The sequence below is a fragment of the Penaeus monodon genome, chromosome 12, assembly GCF_015228065.2.
Source record: "Penaeus monodon isolate SGIC_2016 chromosome 12, NSTDA_Pmon_1, whole genome shotgun sequence".
Lineage (NCBI taxonomy): Eukaryota > Metazoa > Arthropoda > Malacostraca > Decapoda > Penaeidae > Penaeus > Penaeus monodon.
The window spans coordinates 6042579-6065178 of record NC_051397.1 but is presented as its reverse complement, the minus strand read 5'-3'; the positions used below and the strand labels follow the sequence as shown (position 1 = coordinate 6065178).

The 22600-nt window shown below is 36.9% G+C and overlaps 1 protein-coding gene and 2 long non-coding RNA genes across 6 annotated transcripts in view; 2 read left to right on the top strand and 1 right to left on the bottom strand.

Moving 5' to 3' along the window:
* The window catches only part of LOC119579762, a 34597-nt gene extending 31306 nt beyond the window's left edge, over positions 1-3291 (top strand). The window contains exon 3 of the long non-coding RNA XR_005229315.1: positions 3184-3291. This is a non-coding gene — a long non-coding RNA (uncharacterized LOC119579762). The remainder of the gene's footprint in view (positions 1-3183) is intronic.
* A 1175-nt stretch (positions 3292-4466) lies between these two features.
* LOC119579218 lies at positions 4467-12056 on the top strand. 4 transcript variants are annotated; one of them, XR_005229251.1, is made up of 5 exons: positions 4467-4646; positions 10417-10794; positions 10900-11179; positions 11368-11410; positions 11848-12056. It is a non-coding gene; the product is annotated as an uncharacterized LOC119579218 (long non-coding RNA). The 4 variants fall into 4 exon arrangements; XR_005229252.1 differs by lacking the exon at positions 10417-10794 and having other exon boundaries at positions 4471-4646; positions 10795-11179; XR_005229253.1 differs by lacking the exon at positions 10417-10794 and having other exon boundaries at positions 4472-4646.
* A 590-nt stretch (positions 12057-12646) lies between these two features.
* On the bottom strand, positions 12647-20771 carry LOC119579217 (NADH dehydrogenase [ubiquinone] 1 alpha subcomplex subunit 5-like). The gene is made up of 3 exons (XM_037926951.1): positions 20613-20771; positions 15390-15551; positions 12647-13019 (listed from the first exon to the last, which is right to left on the bottom strand). The coding sequence occupies exons 1-3, from the start codon at positions 20628-20630 to the stop codon at positions 12849-12851; spliced, it is 351 nt and encodes a 116-aa protein (XP_037782879.1). The 5' UTR covers positions 20631-20771; the 3' UTR covers positions 12647-12848.
* Between the last annotated feature and the right edge of the window lie 1829 nt (positions 20772-22600).

Below are 22600 nucleotides of genomic sequence, written 5' to 3'. Positions count from 1 at the left end.
AGGTACAGGCAAGTGGCGATATCGGTTCCAGGCAATGTACGACAGTCTTTGGAAAACTCAAAGAAGAGTTTTACTATTCACTGCATTAAGACATGATATCTGTATTCTAATGTTAAATGGTGATGTTGTGTGCATACTATGAGGAAAAATAGGGACTCGTTGGAAAAAAAAATCGTGAATTTGACTAACAGCACACTTTTTCTTGAAAAAAAAAAAAAAACAAAAAAACAGGGGTTTAGCCTCCCATTCTGTGCGCTTGCCTTTTGCAAATCACCTCTTCTTCATCCCCGGTAGATAGACTGTTATAAATCTAATGACTGGAAGTATAATTCACATAGTTTACTGGCAAACCCTTAAAAAAAAGGCTGGCTTGGCAACAGGTCACTTTTGGGCAGGGTGTAACATCTGTTTATCCTCCCGATCATGGTCTGCATGCTGTGGATATTTAACAAGTAGATTCTACAAAAAAAATATTTGGTTGCGCTGCTATAATAATGGGCACATGAATCCTAACACCAATAACCAGGTTACCCAGAAAAGACACGAAATTCCATTACTGATGAAAGGCCTAAATGTTTTTGTGGCTTTGAATATTGAACTTTGTTATTTATGTATATGCTTGTCCTTGTCGCACCCTGCTTCTCCAAAAATGGCAACATATATTATTTTCATCTATCGCTTTCTGAAGCCATACTGACATACTGACTACATTACCAATCAAGATTAATTTCCGCTCACAAGATTTTCCAAACACAAGATTTATTCATATTTTCTCAAATACTATGCAATAATCGTTAAATACTAGCAACACATTTTCAAGCTTCTAGGATAGGAAGAGCAATGCCAGCTGCTGTGAAAAATCTTCGTCATAATAAATTCAGAAAACTCACTTTGACTTTCAAGGGCACAAAATCCTAGGTTATTTTGCGCACAAGGGTTTAATCACACAGGGATAAAACCAAAGCATTCAGTAAGTCTTAAAAGAGGGAATTTCTTCACCAAAACAGTACACACTACAACATCTACATAAATGGAGAATGGACCAAGGATATCAGCAAGAAAATAAGATACAGCCACATTCACAGGGATCGTAAGATGTCCCTAGGCTGTGAGTTTTAAAGAAAATACAAGAGATATAAAAAGAAAATACTAGTGTTATTTTCAGTCTTTCCTGATAAGTGCTTGTGTCCGCAAACCTAAAGAAAAGTGCAGAGTGAAATGTCATAACGACCTCATAATACTTAACTCTATTACCCTTGTCATCCTTCATAAATGAAATGTACTTCCTGGGCACTCGAGACTATCTGCAGGTGATGGATTTCGTTGATGTTATGTACTTCTGCCTCTTTTTTCTCCCTCCAATCAAAAACACAACATTCAACCTCGACTTCATAACCAGAAAAAAAGAAAGAAAGAAAGAAAAACATGTAATGGACTGCAAAAAATTTAATCTTTCACACAGATCATAATGAAGGTTTTATAGGCTTGTAAGTACTGAGAGTATACAGTTTATCTGACTACGGTCATTCTTTTTACTATCTGATCATTTAAATTTGATATTTACTTGCTAAAGGTCTATAGTTGCAGGATCAATGCTTCTTATATTTGCCCATGTGATAAAGACATAATTTTTGCTTCATAAACGTATTATATGTATATATGTGTGTGTGTGTGTGTGTGTGTGTGTGTGTATGTATGTATGTATGTGTGTGTGTGTGTGTGTATGTATGTATGTATGTATGTATGTATGTATGTATGTATGCACGCACAAACACAAACACACAAACACACAAACACACAAACACACACACACACACACACACACACACACACACACACACACACACACACACACACACACACATATATATATATATATATATATATATATATATATATATATATATATATATATATATACTTACATTATGTGTGTGTGTAAATGTATGTAACTTGTAGAGGAGTTGTTTAAATAGAAAGGTTGGTTTTCTTATGGTTTGACTGTCTAAGCAGAAACCCCTGTTCGCCTTGGTATAAGTACCATCCCTGATAACTGGTATGCGCCGTGTTCTTTTTTTTTCTTGAATATTTCGTCTTCCACTTGACAATTGCACCAGCTTGAGCGAGCATTGGCTTTCCACCATCATTGTTTTTGTTAAAGACAAGCAAAGGCAACCTGTGCTCGTCTTGGAATGAACTGAAGATTACCTCGGGAAGTGGATTTTCTTACGTAGTCTCAAGCTGTGGTGCACACTGGAACATTGGTCAATGAATCTGCATCATCTAAGCGAGAACTGATGAATCTATTGAACAATGTTGATAGATACCATATGACTGCGGTGAAAGGTTGCAAATTCTGTAAATATAATAAAGTATTTTGGCGAATTTTAAAAATCGGTTTCCCCTAATGAATGTAACAGTAAACTGTTAACGGGGAGAAAAACGACATAAATCCATAATATATGAGGTAATTCTTTAACAGTACGGACGCACTCGCCAGAGGCAGTTCCCACAACATGTCACAAACTTTAATTAACAATCTCAAGTTGCCGTGACTTGGCGTGCCCGAGAGGAGGGTTGATGGGGGGGGGGGGGCTCTGCCCACCCAACACCCCCTCGGGAAACATTGTCTTCACCTCGGAATGCAAGCCAAGATTGAGCTGAAACTCGGGAGTACATAGTGGATTTGCTGCAAAAAGCCCATCGCTCTCTCTCTCTCTCTCTCTCTCTCTGACTCTGACTCTCTCTCTCTCTCTGACTCTCTCTCTCTGTCTGTCTCTCTCTCTCTCTCTCTCTCTCTCTCTCTCTCTCTCTCTCTCTCTCTCCCCCTCTCTCCCCCTCCCTCTCCCTCCCTCTCCCTCTCCTCTCTCCCTCTCCCTCTCCCTCTCTCAATCTCTCTCTCTCTCTCTCTCTCTCTCTCTCTCTCTCTCTCTCTCTCTCTCTCTCTCTCTCTATTTGTGATGATACCGTTTGTGTCTGCAGATTATTTCTTGTGTCGACGACTTCAACTTTTTATCCTCTACAGGATATTATCTTCAATTTGCACTAGCCAAGTACATACCGTAAAAAATAATTTACCTACATCGACGCAGTCCATAGAATTGGTACATGGCTAACTACCATTTTGACTCCTCTTGTTTGTTAGGGCATTTAAGGATTCTCCAATTAAATTTTCTTTTTCAGATTAATCGCGGTCTAATAAACATTTGCCTGATGCATATGCGAACGATTGTAACTCCGGTGGCGAGGCTTACGACCCTCGTGCATGCGGACAAGGATGGTTCGGGTAAAGGTAGGTCGTTTATTCACCGATTTGTAATGACCGTAATTTCCGTGTTAAACGACAGGAGAGCCAACTGCCGTGTTCCTAACGTCCGAATATGAAGTAGTTTTCACTTAGCATACTGCATATCACATCTCAGACCAAATCCGCAACACCCTCACATAGGTCTAAATGTCCATTTTCTGTTAGTTGGTACGAATTGCTAATAAAAAGGGTGGGGTACTGGGGGCTTGCCCCCCGTCTAGAATTTTAATAGAAGGTAGGAAAGATTAGGTTTAGATTTTAAGTTCGCATGATAGCCTGGTTTGGAGAGCATGTCTGGAGGGTGCGTCGCACTTGGCAACAAATACATTCTAGTGCTGGTGCAATCGCTGAGATCGACGAGACGCTGCTCACGCAGCGAAAATCCAGGCATTGGTCTTGGGGGGGTGGGGTATTGAGCGTTCAAGTAAAAAGAAATTCATTGTATCTCTGCTGGACAGTGGCAGCAGTGCCGTCACGCTCATACCCCTCATTAAGTAATATATCAAAACCAAACAGCATGATACACAGCGATGCCTACAGAAACCTACATCATGATTACAAACATCTGAGTATTAATCATTCTGAAAACTTTGTTGACCCAGACATCCACACACAGAACATAGAAAGATAGTGGAGAGATTTAAAGAAATGGATAAAGCGCCCTGGAATCAATAGAGAATCTCTCGCACGCTATTTGTTTATTAAGGATAATTCCAAAGCTCTCCCCCATTCTTTTTTTCCCAGAAGCGGCATTATTATATGAGAGCGAGACCTGCCCTTGCCAGCCCCAATTCCTCTCGGTTCGGACAGTTTTTCCAAGAGTTAATAAAACTGGGTAGTAAGTTCACAATAACATGATTGTTTACCAGAGTTTCTTATATAACCATATCTAGCAAACAAAATGTACGTTTTTTTACGGGACTAATAACATGTTTTCGCTCACTTTAAGGTACTTTGCTTCAGAAATGACGATAATAAAATATTCACGTCTGAAACAGCAAGATATGAACACCAAGTATAACGACCAAGTATTGGCAAATTGGTGATTTACACTGTGTAGCAGACTGCGGCAAATCCTAGCCAATGAAAACTTCAGAAAATGACGTCACTCTTTTCTGACCAATCAAAACTCATCTTTCCCTACACCTGTGCCCTCGCTCACAAAAAAAAAAAAAAACGTTCAGTGAGTGTCTGGTCCATGTCACAGCAATTACGTATGTGAAACAATATACTGAAAGCCGGCTGAAAGTTTACGCAAAATGCATATTATATCGCTACAAGTACAACCAAGTGGAGCACGTATGAAGCTTGAAGAGTTATAATGGAGATACGACAGTAGGTTAGTAAGATTTAATTAGCCTATAACGCGAATCGGCAAAATCCATATATTTATTTACGAGGTAAATATCGTCAGAAATAAGCAAATGCATGTAATAAAATGCCTTTACCTGCAATGATACAATACACGATGTATTGCTGAAAATTATAACTGGTTTGGATTAAATTCGTTTTTTATTGCCAGACAACTACAATTTAAAAAATATTTGCAAGGGTGATTATTTAAAGCTGCATGGCATGAAGTATAGCTCTGAAGTATTAGGCGCTCAGACCGACAAATTCCATTTTGTGTTATAGCAAGTGTGAATATTGAACTCTTACACATTTGACATTAATCATCACTAAGGTTTGCAAGCTCTGTTACTAAAATGTTTTTAAAGTTTGTTGATTGAGTGACGTCAGCGTAGAACACGTAAGCTTGATACGGAACAAACACAATCGTGTTTCCATTTTTATTTTGTTCTAATATTTGTAAACGCAATCAAATAAAATGCCGTTACTGTTTGAGCAACAATTATTGAAGCTTTCATGCAGATATATTTTTTAGGATCATCAGGAAACTTAAGAAACGCATTTTCTTATTTAAATGGTGCCTTTGGTTCAGTCATGATATGTATTTGTATTTGTATTTGCCAATCAGGCAAAAAGTAATCGTAGGATTTAACTGCAGAATTGTATATGGTGATTGTAGAGGTGAAAAGTGGCTCCCGTCCCCGTGGAGTTTTGTGTATAAATTTAAATCAAATTTAGTGTTTGTTTTGTAAATCATGTTAAATCATCCCAAAAATGGTGCGAAGCCAACGCTTACTCATTTTATCGACTTTCCCGTCGGGGTATACAAGTTGCGTCACATGTCAGGGAGTCAAAAGCGACGGAAAACAGCATAATTGCGCTAAACTACGAAGGAATATTCCATTCCAAAGAGAATGTTTTCGAAAGTCCAAGGTTGGGTGAAACTAGATAAATATCTAAATTTCTTTTTAAGTTTAACTGATGTGTGTTAAACATCTCTGCTTGACTGATATGCGAACGAATGCAACTCCGATGGCGAGTCTTAAGAATGTCGTGCATGCGGATAGGGATGGCTCGGGTAAGGTGGGTCGTTTAATCACCGAAAAAAGTGATTTGAAACCCAAGCATTTGAGACCATAGACGGAAGGGAAAAAACGTTCGGGGTTTTGCTATTTAAAGGTATGTTGTTTTACCCTGGGGATCAAGAGGAACCCCCTGGCTAGGGAATATATAGATCGTATTTTCTTAAAGCCACGGAGGTCCAGTGGGCATAGCCCCCTGGCTAAACGCATAAATTACTATGGGGGTCCAGGGGGCAGTGCTCCCTGGCTAGGGAATACATAGATCGTAGTGTATAAATCCAACAAGGTTAAAGTTGGGTTAGTTTTATTGGTTAGGACGCAAGGTACGCTAACCACGGGGATCTGGATTATGTGAAATCTCGTAGATTTTTACCGAACGATGAGTTTCATTCCCATAGCCCCCCCCCCCCCGAAAATTGGCGCGTCTATCCGTAGACTTCCAAAGACGAACGTCCGTAGAGTTTCATTGTCCGGTTTTAAGCGTTTTTTTTTGTGCTTGTTTTACACTTCTCTTTTCTCTATTCTTATTCCAGCCTGATATACCCCATAACTTCCCCGATCTACTTCATTCCCTTTTCTGCTATCGGGACTTATCAAATCGCCTCAAGATTGTCGGCTGGAGAATGCGACGGGTATGATCATCAGATTCGTTCTCATCACATAAGAACAAATCTGATATAAATATTGTCAGGGAAAAAAAAATTGTCATAGTCGGAATATTAACCACTTAGATTATTGAATTTTGTTACGTGAGAATGGCGACTCAATCTCTGGAGGGCGCGTCACTCTCGTTAACAAATACCGCCGAAGCTGCAGATTGATGCAAAAGTACCAATAACTTGCAGAAATTCAGAGGTTCCACCTAAATCTAACTTGCCTGACATTAAAGAGAATATTAAGGAAAATGTCACGGATGTGGTAAATCAGGAACACTGTAGGTCCAATTGCTTAGAGAACTATTAGAATTAAAAAGAAAAAAAATCTAGTACTTTATTTTTTTGTTCCTGCAGAACCTCATTCCACCCTCAATACTTGTACTGAAACTGTCCCCATCTCCCCAACAAACTGCCCTGTTTATAACAATATTAGTCATATTGGGGAGAAGATACAATCGCCTGCCTCACGGACTATGATGTATCAGTACAGTGCTACACCATTCCCCCTAGAGACCATCATGAGAACCCCACCAACATTGCCAAGATTACTTTCTGTAGACACGACCTCCTCTTTAATGTTTCCCCTTTAATAGTTACATTAGTGGAGAATCCCTCCCAATCCACCATATCATCCTCCCCCCCCCCCAGTCATTGTCAAAATTGTTGGTGTTTAGGACATCCTGCCAAACACTGCCATTCCACAGCCTGATGTCCTCTGTGTGCCCAACCTGGTTGTAACCGATCAAACTACTCTGTACAGTCATGCACATGTGCCAACTGTGAATGTCCCCATAATGTATTTTATATGGGCAACTCGTAGATTTAGACTTGGCCTCACTCTGCATGAGGCCAGACAGGAAGCACATCGAGATTTTTCTCTTTCTCTGTACTCCGAATATGTCGCTCACTCTGCCTTCCCCCTTCTTTGTCCCTACACCCTCCCCTATACCTATCCCACCTCCATCTTACATTCCTATTTCTACCTCCTACCTCCCTTAGTCAAACTCTTTTGCCAGTATAAATCTGCTGCCCCAACACCTCCCCTCTCCCTCCTGACACTGCCTGCAGCAGACTAAATGTTCCACCCCTTCTCACACTCGACTCCACCTACCTCTCCTTTTACTCTATAGACACCGCATCCCCCTAGATCCAGCTCTACCTAGATTAACCCTCCCTCCATCCTCACTATCCCTCCCATTCCCTCCTTGATACATGTGAATTCCTTATGTCACAACAATGCCCTTCCCCAGATCCTCCACCTCCTGATACCCCTCCTGATACACCACCTTCCCCCTCTCATTCCTTATACTCACCCACTAGCTCCTTCCCCTTCAAATTCTCCAGCACACATTGTAACCATTATCACTAGTAGATCAACTAAGTAATAGCTCTCCTACATTAAAATAGTCGCGGTTTCCGTTCTCACAGACCACATATTCGTCATATCCTTTCTTCATTTAACCCATCCATTATCTGCCTTCAAGAGAATTTTTGAAATATTTTTTCCACATCCTCATACCAATTCCCAATTACCTTTTTTCTCTTCTTAACCCTTCCTATGTCTCGTCTAAATTTATCCATCAGAAAGCACATTTTGTTGTACCTCCCTTTCAAACCACCATCCCTTGTAGAGTGATCCACTCGCTGCTGGATCAGTTATTTCAGTCTAATTCCCTTTCCTACCCCATTGACTTTGTTGCCTTTGAAACTCTAATTTCCCAACTCCAGCCACCTTTCCTCATAGAACGCTTCCTCTCCACAACTGTCCTTGTTATTCTTAATTTAGATCGCCACACATATTCGACAATGCCCACAATCGTTTTCATACCTTGACCTCTCACTATGCTCCTCTTCTCACTATTTAGACTTCCATTGGTTAGTTTTAGACCACTTTCCAATCCTCGTTTCTCCTACTTACTAATCCTCACACTTTGATAGAATTGACTGGCGTACTTCCACTTCTCTACTATTGCTACCCCTCCATCCATTCCCTGAACCTGTAGACCTACACCTCCAAATGTGTTCCATGGTGGAATTCTTTGCTTAAAATGTGCAGCCTGGAACATTTCTCTACAAATAAGGCACCCCTAATCAGGTATCAGGCCCCTTAGTCGAATAAGTGGTGCTCGATATACAACCCGGAACAGCAAAATAAAAAAAAAAATATGGAAGTGTCCGTCAACCGCTGTAAATGCTAGCGTCGGACAACGTCACCCAAACCCACCCGAGCGCCGCGTTCTCCCTTGCAAAATACCCCATCTCTACCCTGTCCAACAGTGCAATGGCCCAAGCCCAAATAGGAAAGATTACAGTCCACCGGTTCGAGGACTGGCTTCTCCCCGCATCAAATTCTTTTCTTCCAGGGTCAGAAGACCTACGTAAGAGAACGTACACTACCCCTCTTCTCCAAAACCTGTTACACTTTAAATATTCAGCTGTCTGACACCATGCAGCCCCAATTCTCCATATTCAAAATACTACCATCTCTGATTCTCTCCAAGTTGCTAATGAACTGGGTGACTTACATCCAGGTCAGTGGTGGCTCTCGCCACATTTCTCTTCCATCAGAGACCATCAGAGAACGCACACCTTCATCTTTACCCTGTCCTCAGCTGAGCCATGATACTCAGTCTTAGTCTCCGCAGCACCCGAGCCTTCATACCTATGCTCGATTTCCCCTTTATCCTTCCTGTTAACTATTTTCATACACATGGACGACAGGAAATTTTCCTTCCCATTGGCGAGCCTGTTCCATATCCTCATCCTTTCCTCAGTTCAAAGGCGTCCCGCAAGGTAGTGTGCTCACCACCACTTTATTCCTTATTGCTGTTAATGGCATGGTCTCGGTTCTACCACCAGGAGCCCGGTTATCAATACATGTCGATGATTTAATCGTCTTTGCCTCTAGCACATCTATACCAACTCTCCGCCAATTCCTTCGGTAAGCCATATCGTCAGTATCTTCCTGGGCCACTAACCACGGCTTTTCTTTCACGCATGTGTAGGTCCCCACTCCACTCTTCGTATATGGCACTCCACTCCAATGCTGTTCTGCAAAATTCCTTAGTGATATATATATTTTTTTACTCCAAATTGTCTTGGTCTGACCATATTTTTTTACATTCAAGGAAAAGGTTGCCGCTGCCTTCCATTCTTACAGACACTCCCATATATCCTGGAGCTCAGATCGCAAAACTTTCCTCCATCTTCATATTACCTTGATCCTCTCCTCTTGATTATAGATGCCGTATCTTCTACTGCCTCTGCCTTCCTTCTCGCTCATCTTGATACAATCCACCACTACAGCCTTTGCTTAGCCCTAGGCCCCTTCTGCATCTCTCCAGTTGAGAGCCTGTACACTGAATCAGGCAAGCCATCTCTCGACACCGTAACCTTCTCTCTCTCTCTCTCTGCTATGCTCGCTCCCTCCATTTTCCTCACCAAATTATCCTATCCTGCTTTTCTTTCTCTACGTTTACCTATTCCTTTTTCCATTCGCATGGTACCCTCCTCTTCATTTCCCCATTTCCGACCTCTTCCATTTTCTTCCCATTCCACTCTTCCATGGCTTATACCAATGTATTTACTCCTTTGTTTTCCCTGACCTATTAAATTCGGATACCCCCCTTCTGCCCTCTTAGTCTACACATCGTTATCCTGTCACCGCTTTACTGCAGCCCTTATCTCTGCTATTCCCTACCTATCCTCCCTCCACCGACCTCCCAACCTGTCAGACATGGAACCCCCACTTTGTTTTGACAACCTGTTCTCCTTTCTAAGACGCAGTTCACTTGATCTAATCCCCCTTACTTAAGCCTACATTAACCCATTCAGTCAACTAACTACTTTACTCATCTTTAACCTTTCCATTACTATAGACTGTTGACGTATAGCAACGAACTACTAACTCAACCCCCATTACTACCCTTTAGTAAACCTTCCAATAGTGCTACATGACCTTAGATGTCTAGCACATTTATTTTGCTGTTTACCTTTAACCATTCATCAACTTGCCCCCCAGATTCTCCACCGGTTTCCTGATGCCAGGCTTTCGTTTGGCAACTCTGAACACTACTACTACCACTACATCAGTGCTTCTGTCATCTTAGTACAGTCCTAGTTACCGACCCAGGCTGCAAAAACCTTCATCTCCCAACATTTCCTCCAACTCCAGTCCATCTATTATCCTCTCCTCCCTTCTTACTATTATTCAGTCTTATTGTCCACCTCTCTGCAGTGCTAAACTCAATACCACTCCCTCTTCCACAAGGGCCAAACCTATTGAGTACTGTTTGCCCAGCAAAATGGGGTCGATGTGACCTCTACGGTCCCTCTGACAACTGCTCTTCCAGCAATGCCTCCAAAAAACATTAAGCAAAGTTTCCCTCCGCCTTGTCAGGTACATCTGAATCTCAAGTCAAAGGATTATCTACTGATTTTACTAGGAAATCTATTCCTGTCCAGCCTCATCCCACTTGTACCAGAACTGTTTCCATCTTCCCAGTAGACTACCCTGTCTGCGACAAGGATTGGTCAGTCTGTGGAGGAGACTTGCTCGCCTGCCTCGTTGACTATGATGTAGTATCAGTACAAAGCTACATCATTTTCCCAGTGGCACCTTCATAAGTCCACCAGTATTACCAAGATTACTTTCTGTAGACATCTACCCATTTATCCATTCTAAATCCAGACACTCCAGTCTCAAAACTATCTAATGACACCAGATAACATGGCCACACTTTGTCCATCCTCCAATCTCTGCTCCCATTCCCTCTACACTCCAGGTAACTGCCGATATCCATGGATACACTTGTAAACTAGCTTGATCTCACCAGAGGCAAATTCCATTGTCAAAAAAAATAACATTGCATATATATGCTTAATCAAATACCCATTTCACGTTTATGATATCTTTGGTCTCTATTATTTTACATCCTACTTGTACTTCTTTAATTGGTTTCCATATTTGCAGGATCTCACTCTTACTGGACAGACTTCAACTTTATGGATAGACGGTTGGTATAAGCAGGTAACATTTTGGTTACCCAAAAATCATAAATTTAGGAATACTTGGTAAAAACCCCAATGAATCACTTGTAGATAAAGCAAATGCCATAAATTCAATGCTCTTCTTTGTAGGAAAGAACCTGGCTAATACCCTTCATAGCACACTGAAGAAACATTGCAGTAATAAACTTGGGTGGGGGGGTTTTGATAGCCCTGTGTAAATTACTTGCTCATATACTTCTAGCATAATTAAAACTTGCAATTTTAATGTAATTGAAAAGACATTGTAAAGAGAATTTTGAAAGAAAGGTTGGTTTTCCTATGGTTTGTTTAAAGTCACACTAATAACACACATGCATGTTTTTCTTCTTGACTAGTTTGTCATCCACTTGACAGTTACTCCAGCTTTGACAGGCATTGGTTTTTAACCATCCCTGTTTTTAAGACTGGGAAGGCAACCTGTACATCTCAGACAGAACTAAAGATAACATCAGGAAGTGGATATTCTTCTGTATTCTCAGAACTGTGGTGCACATTGGAAGTGTTCAAAGAATTTGTATTACCCAAGTGAGAACTGAGGACTACTGAACACTGGTGTGGATTCTTATGACTGTAGTGAATGGTTGTAAATACAATATATGGAATTATGGTGAATTTTATCATTCATTTTCCCTTTATTGAATATAACAAAGCAAATCTTAAAGTATACAAATTTAAATCCAAGATCAAATTTTATGACAGAAAAGCTGAAGTTGACAAGACATTTTGCACACAGCCTTTTTTTTTTTAATGAAAAAAATGACTTCTACATTATTTTTATTATACAAGTTTATGCTGGCCTGAGCAGCATCTGATTCCCATGGTTACTGACCCTTCTGGGTAAATAGGTTTATAAAGTACTAATGTTACCAGATTTATTTTTTGATCGTTAATTGGTTTTACAGAAGCAAAAATTTTGAAAAGCATGAAAGTGACACTCCATGATATGCTAATCAAATGTAGCTGGGGAAAATTCATTCTACTTTTCACTTCATCATTTACCGTTCTTACAAATACAAATATGAAAAATTAATTTGCACTACCAACCTATCTGTAAGGTGAACTATAAGCATTAATAAATATTCTTGGTAGGCTAGAGTTGTATTTTCAGCAACACCAAAGGTGTATTTTTGATCTGCATTTAAGATTCATAATGCACAAACACACAGTTTTAGTATTTTCTAAGGATAAATGATACCAAGAAATATATGTGCACATTATGTATTATAATTGATTTCATCCATCTAAAGCCAACTCAATACAGTATATCATGATCTTGATAATTTAACTCTTGGGGAAAAATAATATATTTACAGAGGATAAAATGTACATTTAAAAGTTCCACACACTATCCAAATCTTTGTCTACCAAAATACAACCAAAGGTAAATATCCTGGCAGGAACTTTTTATTTAATGGGCCACTGCCACTGTCCCTTTGGGGGATCCTGAACGAGAGGTTCCCATGCTTTCCACTCTAACATCTTTCTTGCCAAGGACAGTTCTTTCTCAGCTTGCACAATAACTTCCTCAATTTGGCCTGCATTGATTGCTTTCTCCAATTTTGTCAGGTCCGGCTCCTGTGGATAATGAAACACATGAGAAGTTGTTCAAATCAAATACAGGTCTGTTATGGTAAAAATAGAGACGGCAACATAAATACAGAAGGGTAAAACCGTAACAGCATAAATAATCATGTCATTATACATGTCTGTAGTTTGGTGGTTAATGTAATGTAATGTATAAAAAAAAAATAATAAATAATCTTCAGGCATGTTGACGGGCTTGAGCTTCTGCTGATATACTATTTCTCATGCTTTTTTTTTCATTACATATGGCTCCAGCTTTGCTAATAAGGATAAAAAGTGGTTATAACAAGTATTTTCTGAAATAATGTTTATAGGAGCCACACAACAATATTGAACCAAAATTTTTACTTTACACACAAAGCAATTATCATACTCCACAATATTGGTAATGCTAGGCACCATGCTTATCACATAGTATTGGTATTGTCCAGAACGACTCTGCCAAATGGATAACATTAACTGGCAAGTAACTGGACAAGCCTTTTAAACACATGCAAAAGATGTAAACTGGTTTTAAAGGTTGCAAAAGTTCTAACTAACTATCCATGAATCTACACTTGACCCACCATCACAAGGAAAATGTGTTCACTGCAGTATTGTTTTGTGAAATGTCTCTGCACATAGATGGCTCTGCAAGTGCTTAGCCAAAAGGAGTCAATTAGTAGACTTTGTGACCTTGCCTGATTTCACTTTTGAGTTTGTGGGAAAAATATTTTCGAAAATCAAGGAAAAAGGTAAAGAGGCAAGACTGGTAGTAATCGTAATTGGCTCGTTGGTGATTTATTTTACTTGTGGAGCCATCTGTATGTAAAAACAAACTAAATTTAACTCACAGTGGTCATGGCATGTGTCTGTGCATGCCATCCCTGGTGGTATTGGGTTAATAAAATAACTTTTGGTTTATCATAAAATTTTGAAGCCTATTATCTCTTTCTTTTCTGGCCTTGAATTCAAGAGTTCAAGGCAAGAGTTTTTCTTTGATTATTTATTTATAAATGTCATTAACAACCCAATGCCACTGGGCATGCCATGTACGTACATGCCATGTACGTACATGCCATGTCCACTGTGAGTTTACTTTATTAGTTGTTTTTGCACTTGGTACAAGTGTTGCCATCTAAGTCACCAATGAGCCAATTACGAGTACTGCCTGTCTCGCCCATTTACCCCTTTCCTTGATTTACAAAAATATTTTACGTTATCTTATTTTGCTGTTACTAATGTTTATAACATTATAATTACTATAATGTCTATAATAAAAAGAACACTATTGATATTCATAGCATTAGTAAAAAAAAAAAAAAAGTTTCTGCCAATTCAAGGAAAGGTAAAATATGGAAAGATCACAAGGTCTAGTCACAAGGGAGTCAATTAGTAAACACTAGCAAAGACATTTCACAAAATGAGCAATGCATTTTCTCGGCAGTACTGGGTTAAATTACTTGTTTATAATACTATGTAATTATGAAGTCATTAGTATTAGTTATGTTTCAACCATCAATATCTCCTATGCTTTCAAAGTAAAACCCAGTACAAGTGAAATCCCCCCCCCTTCCCTAAAAATCATATAGAATTATCTTAATGGGTATTAGCATTATATAAATGTGTGATAAATATGCAGAATGATAAGTTTCCCTAAATAACTAACTTTCAATCCCACCAGCACACTTCAAAGTGTTCAAACAATAAAGGAGGTAGTTTGTGCAACTTCCCTTATACACAAATAATGAACATCACACTAATGCTTGTTTATACTTTTGTTTTAATTATCACCTCCTCTGACAAGTGACCCACCCATTAGGAGGTTGTGTGTACTTCTCGGAAGACAAATTTCTACCTACAAATTTTCACTTTTTTTCTTTAAACACTTTGAATTTGCTTTTTGAAGAGGACTGAGCTCAAATAGGATATTTACTGAAAATGCAGTAAAGAAAGAAAAGGGAATTCTGTATTTTAAATTCCTTGTACTCTAACATAAGAGAAGTTACATAAACAACAAAAGTTGCTTTCAATTACTTATGGCTTTAAATACCATCTAACATCTGTTTCCAGATGTTAGGTGGCATTTAATTCTTTGGTAGATTAAACTAGCTGTTGGAATTTATTATAATGACCCACCTAAATACAAACATACAAGGATGAAACTACACATGACCATATATTCAACGAGGGTTCAACAGACCCACAAGAAAGACAAACTGGTGAACAGACTAGTAACCCATATATAGAATAAAATCAATTACCAAATAGCCTTTTTGCAATCATTATCATTACATTCATATACAATTTTAACCAGCCTTAAATCTATAATATACTCAATATGTCTTTGATAACTCCTGAACTCTCACAAAGCTCACATACCGTTTTCACATGATTATTCCTCTCGCTTACAATCTGCTCTGTGTATTGCCGGTAGGAAGAATTGGGTGGCATTTTCTGCAAACATCTCAGGATCTTGCCGTAAAGAACACCCAATGTATGATGCGGATTGGTAGCCACAGCCAAACCAGTCAATCCAGTTGTCTGAAAAAGATACATAACAATTATAAGAGATATTAATTTCCAGTAAGATGTATGAAGAAGAATTCTGTCCTCATCTGACTCCTTGAATTCACATAAACCATGGGGTCAACTATGGCCTGATGGGTAATGAAAAATGTTCCAAGCAAATAAAGAGTAAATTAAATCTTCATTATGTGATGGGCAATGGCTAGATTAAAATCTATCACTTTTTCATTTCCTCAATCTTTTCCTTTTTCTCTTTTTCTCTCTATTAAAGACAAGCATTTTTATTACTAAAGAATGGCTATTTATTCATCACCAATAAAATATGGCAATAAAATTTTACAAGACCTAGTTGTTGATATTATAATCTTACTATAAGAAGTAACTGATAATTCTGTCATTATTATTCTTCGTATTTTTTAGCATAAGCTACACCGAGTTGAGTTTGTAATGACATAAAACTAAATACCAAGTAAAGGAAAAAATATCTTTTACCTGGTGCCATAACAACTGTGTCTGTGCTTCCAAATGAATGACAAGCCTTTATTTTACAAGCAAACAAAGTCAGAACAGTAGGCTGGTGATATACTGCATTACATTTTATTGTTATTATAATTATAATAAATAATAATAATAATTATTAATTATTATTATTATTATATTATTTGTTTGTTTATTTATTATTTTTTCATGAATACTATTTTCTAAGAAATTTCTATCAAAGTCACTGAATACTGTGGTTTATCTATTCCTCCTACTATAACACCACAAAATCAGGGCCAATAATCCTGGTGGCCAGGGAGACCACACACAAACACCACCTTTCCTCATCGACAACAAACGAAACAAACCATCCGTAACATCAGACATTTGTATTTGTTAGGATCACATGGTGCTGGAATATAAATGTTATACTTAAGAGTCCTCTAGGTTTACATACAGCAAAATAAGTGTGTTCATCAACTCTTTAGCAAACTAACTTTTGGGAAAATCTTACTTAACACACATCTGCAATACTAATGATTCTAGTACTGAAGGTTTGCTTATATGTAGCAACTATGTAGAAACCATTTTTAGGGCCAATCTAAAGTCTATCTTGTCAGAATATGTGGATATAGTAGAGTTTTGTTCCCTTTGGTTCCATGCCTTTCAGCACCCCTATGAAGGGAAAAAAGGTTGATGCAGCTTTCATTATTAGCTCTCACAGAAGGCTTTACTCTCAGAGACTAGAGATTGCATACAATTTATTTTGTGTGTGAAATATTAGCATAATTTACCATTACTTGTTAAGTCTGATGTTTATCCCACCATTTTTCTGGTACCCTCATGCCCATCCTACCCCACTGTCCCCTAAAATTCCTTTTAAGTGGATAAGCAACACAAAACTTAAAGTATGCATTATCAACTTTTAGAAGTATGTAGTGGATATTAGTTGAGTAGACAATTTTTTCCACATATACCTAACAACACCTACAAGGTATATAATACAAGGAAATGACAGATAAATGAAAGGTAAGACATTGTTCATCTACAACACTTCCACTGAGAACTGGAAAATACAGAGTCAGTCAATATGCAACAGCTCCTGACTTTCATCCTGCACTGACAACCAATCAACTGTTTGTATCTTTTACTTAGGTGTTTGGAAAATACCTGTCTAATACAAAAAACAATGCCAGGCCTTCACACACACACACACACACAATAACTAATGAAATTAATGAAAAAAAAATTAAATCAACAGGTAAATTGGAAGCAAAGCATGGTATTATGTTGCCTATTGTTTGTTTTTTTCAGTTTAACAGTTCAAAAGTTGCCTTAAACAAGAGGAAAAACAGGGGTAACAGCCAAAAGGTTCACACAAAAAAAAAATATATCTGATTGTTTTTTATATGCATTTAAGGATTTTGGTCATTACACCTGTAGGAAATTGATAGCTGATGATGTAGACCCCCTCCCATTCCAGCCAACAGTCTTGAATCACTTAAAGGAATTTGAAGTTTTGGGTGAAGGAAAAGGTTAGAACAAGAACAGCTGCAGAATTAGATTATATTGTATTTGGATAGGCCTATTTTCTGTCACTATAGGGGCCTGCCATCCCCTAAAACCTGGCTGGAACACAAAAGCTCCATCACATCTGACCACCAGGATAAAGCCAGAACAGGTCAAAGTTATGTGCCTTGTGAATGATATTATAACTCCATGAGGTAAGTTAAAGTGTCCCTCACTGCACTCTGTCCCAAGTAACTGTGCAAGTTATTGAAGATTTCAGACTTTCATATTATACTTGTTTATTAGTTATACTGATTATTATTATTATATCCAATTCAAAGCCATCAATAAGAGTACACTGATATAAAATTTGGGTAATTTTTTTATAATATGGATGCACTCCCCAACTCCATCACAAAATTTATTAAACCATCTAAGCTGCTGTGTCTGGATGTGCCCTTAGAGCACTGCCCAGGGAGAGGGTTGATGGGGGCCTCCATTCCCCAACACACCCCCGGTAAAGATAGTTTTCAGCCTCAGAGTTTCAACTTAACCCATTTCTGACGGGTAGTATTCATAGAGGCCCGGGACTCGCTGTTCAGGGGCTTATATCGTCGCCCGATAAATCGAGACTGAAGGATACTTTTGTTGTTATATAGACTCCATAGTTGATCATTATTCGGTCTATAGTCCGAGTAAAATAGGAGTTGTTGTGGCATATGGTGTTGATTTTTTTTTTTTTTTTTTTTTTTTTTTTTTTTTTTGTTTTTTTGTTTTGTTTGTTCCATGGTAAAAATGAGAAAGTGTTAAAACTGACTTAATCACACTTTCAGTGGCAGAAAAATGATCTTTTGCCGTAATTGTAAAAAAAAAAAAAAAAAAAAAAAAAAAAAAAAAAAACTCATGGCATGTTCATAGATACACCATGGCATGTGCGTACATGCCCCCGGCAGATGGTCCCGCCATGCCATGGTATGTGCGTACATGCCACCCATCGGCAATGGGTTAAATTCAGGAGCACCAAGTGGACATAGGCTTTTAGTACTACTATACATAATCTTTTTCCTTCAATTGTGGCAGTACCATTCATGTCTGCAGATTATTTCCCATACTGATGAAAGTAACTTTTCATTCCTCTACAAGAATATCAACTTCATTCTCCCCTAGGTTACTGCATCCATATAAAAACTCTGATGAAAGTAACTTTTATTCCTCTACAAGAATATCAGCTTCATTCTGCCCTAGGTTACTGCATCCATATAAAAACTAACTTAAAATTTGATATATCTTAAGAAGCCGTAAGATTCCATAAGCTACAACAAAACTAAACCAATCAAGCAAATCTTACTAACCAGGGAATATTCTGTAATATTAATCAAATCAATTTTCTTGCTTATTAGTATTTTGGCTTCATCTTTACGGTACAGATGCAGAAAACTAGGGTTAACAAGACATTCTTGAGGAGTACAAAAAGTTACAGCGCCGTTACAAGAAACAATCTGCCGACACGTATGGTAACGCCACAAACAAAGGAGGAAAAGACCACGGAAAGCAACACATGCAGCCTAAGTCTACCGCAGCTCCAGCTTGTATACCAAGGTGAAGATAAGGTTTCCCACGGGGGTGTCGGGAGGACGAGGACACCACCAAGCCCTCTCCTCCAGCATGCCCAGGTACGGTAACTTAGATTGTTAAAAAAAATTATAATAATAATAATGAAATAAATAAATAAATAAATATTTATAAAAAAAAATTATAAATAACAAATAAATAAATAAACAAAAATATTCAATAAAATAATAAATAAATAAATAAACAAAAATATTCAATAAAATAATAAATAAATAAATAAATAAATATTAATTCTAAAAAAAGATAAATAAAAAATAAATAAATAAATAAAAATATTAAATAAAAATAAATAAATAAATAAAATATTGTAAATTATAATTAGGGACGTGATAAGGTACAAAACTACTGCAACTACTATGTAAAGGTTCTAATTAATGGCTTTGAGATATAACTATTGATGAAGACAAAAACATTCAATTATATATTGGTTGAAAATGTAAATTGACCAAAAAAACAACAACAACAACAACAACAACAGTACTACTACATATAGAAAGTAATCTGTAAAATCTAATGGAATAATCTATACAGGCAATAAAAAAAAAAAATAATAATAATAATAATGTCAGAGATGAATAAAGACAGGTTACGACAAATGCCACAGAGATAATTTTCCCACGGCGATTGGGTTTGGGGGTTTGGGGGCAAAGCCTCGGGGTTAGGATTTTCATTCCTTTATCTATTTTCGTATCTATTTATTTATCTTTTTCCTCTTTTCATTCCTATGGTGATGTTTGTAGATTTCCCAGGAACAGCTGGAGTAAAAGGGGCTTAAGTCACTTCACAGACATTACCATTACTTTCATTTATATCAATGAAATGGGAAAATAACACGTGATTCGTACATATTACTGAGTTGATAAACGAAAGGGTATGTATTTATTTATTTATTTATTTATCTATTTATTTTATTTATCTATTCATTTATTTATTTATTTTTTTACATGTTCGAGGGTTGCTTACCCCCCCAAACCCCAGGGATAATTTCTTTTTCTTTTTTTACGTCGTGGGGACTTTGTGCTGAGTAAATTAGAATTTTTATCTCTTTAGAAACTGGACAATTTTTGCTGAATAATTGGATTTTGTGAAGTTTTTGTTGGGATTTTTTTTCTTTTTTCTTTTTTATAAATGTTCTTTATGGTGTGCGATATGTGTCTTTAATGTGTTTCATTTAATGTAAATTATGTATCTTTTATGTGGTTTTCTGCCTTTCTCGTAATGTATTTTTTTTTTTTTTTCATTTATTTGGAACTTTAATGAAAATAAATAAACGTATCTTTAGTTACACAAGTAAAGTCCATCTTTCTATTACTCTATAAACCCAAAAAACACATTTAAAAAATTATGTTCCGGAGAACTACAATAGTTCACAAGCTTGAATATGATATCCAACATTATTTTCGCAATCTCCAACCCGGGAAAAAAAGGGAAAAAAATCCTGGATATTTTGCTCACCAGTTTCCTCGCCGCCATGATTCCCAGCCGGTGAAAACAACGGTGATTTTATTTATTTATCTATTTTCTTTTTTTTACTTATATGTGAATGTGGTTATTTGGCTGAAGAGAAGGGGAAAAATAATACTGTGTAAAAAATATGCTTTTGGAATGTGGATTTGTATTGCTTAGAGAAGGATGGAAGGATGTTGGGGGGGCCGGGGGGAGGAGGAGGAGACTTGGTAGGTGAAAATAATATTATTTTGCTTTTTTTTTAACGTGCGATAGGAAATATTTACTCTTTTCATACAGATACGTTTTTGTAATAACTTTTAGAGTGAAAACGTATTCACAAGATGAAATTGGTAAAAATATTGATTAATCCTTTCTATTGGTAATATAGCAGGTTACCTTCACCGTTGTAATAAGAGAGTGTATGTAAATATCATTAAATGGTTATTAAAAGCCTTATCTTAAATCATGACATGATTCTTGTTTGATATTTATAATTCAAGACTTTAAAGAAACGTCATAAAAATCTATCAGTGGATATAAAATGTTAGTTTGAAATTATACTATAGTTTGTGGTCCCAGGGTTTCGTTTCCTATTATTACTTTAGGGTAGACTATTATAAGGCAAATAAAGATGCGACAAAAAGATAGGAGAGGAGAGGAGCGAAGTGGGGATAGATTATGATGGGATATATAACGCTAGGAATGATATGGCTAGACTACTGTAGTCGGCTAAGCTACTTTAGATTAGGTTAATTTCAAAACTCCTTTTTACTCTGCACTATAAAAACTATATAAAAAAAAAAAATCAGTATCATATATCTTTGATAAACCTATGATATCTATGATTAATTCCAATAAATTAATCATGTACAGAATGAAATAGGACTCTTATTTCAAATTCCTTGAGTTCAAGAAAGTGTTCAAGATATTACTTCATACGGTATTACTGACCTATAAGATGTCATTAGTTGAAAGTCAAATAATCAGTTAAGAAAAGAAAACAATATAATAATAAAAGATAATGATTAACTGTCAAAAACCATCTTTAGAAATGCAAAAGTTGTAACAACGATAGATTGATAAATCATCCATAAAAATTCAGCAGTAGCAACTGTAAGCGTCATGTGGCCTTCACTTTTATTACTAATCTTTAGTGGTCGACAGAGTACAGGAATGGTTTGTGGGAGTAGCAGTGTGGTATATTTATGCATCTGCTGCTACTGCTGTTTTTATTTTGTTTTAATTTATCATCCTCGTTATTATTATTATTATTATTATTATTGTTATTATCATTATTATTATTATTATTATTATTATTATTATTATTATTATTTATTATTATTATTATTATTATTATTATTATTATTATTATTATTATTATTATTATTATTATTATTATATCATCATCATCATTATTTTTTAAATTATTATTATGTATTAATTAATTCATTTATTGATTTGTTTATTTATCTATCTATTTATTTATTATCATTATTATCATTATTTTACATTTCATGACTGTAATTTTATACATGATTTGTAGTCTATGGGTTGTACTATTTGTTTAACAGCTTTGTGTTGTTAGCACTGGATTTTATAAACTTTCGTGTTTACTTGTTAAACTTTTTTGTTGTGAGAATGCACATGTCCTATTTTCCACAATGGGCCGCAAAAATTAATCATTGTTCATTTATTGTTTATCAGTGAGTTTCTTGCTTACTGCAACTTGACCGAAAGTCTTTTTTGTGTGTTATCTCGTGTAATCGTAGAATTGCATATCATTGAACTAACTTTCAGCATTTCGATGCGTCAGTTTCGAACACGGGGCCCATGCCTGCACTGGTCAAGTGAATATGAAGGTCGGTTGTAATTGGACCTAAAGTATTCCGCATTTCTGTACTGAATCATGGGAGTAATGATAGTTGTGTACTCGAATGTATTTACTACAGGAATGAGTTAATAATATAGCTTTTTTTTTTTCTTTTTCTTTTTTT

Excerpts from the sequence above, each read along its gene's own strand:
- LOC119579217 (XM_037926951.1), bottom strand. Across the intron at positions 13,020-15,389 it reads GGAATAATCATGTGAAAACG|GAGCCGGACCTGACAAAATT; the intron begins GTATGTGAGCTT and ends CATTATCCACAG.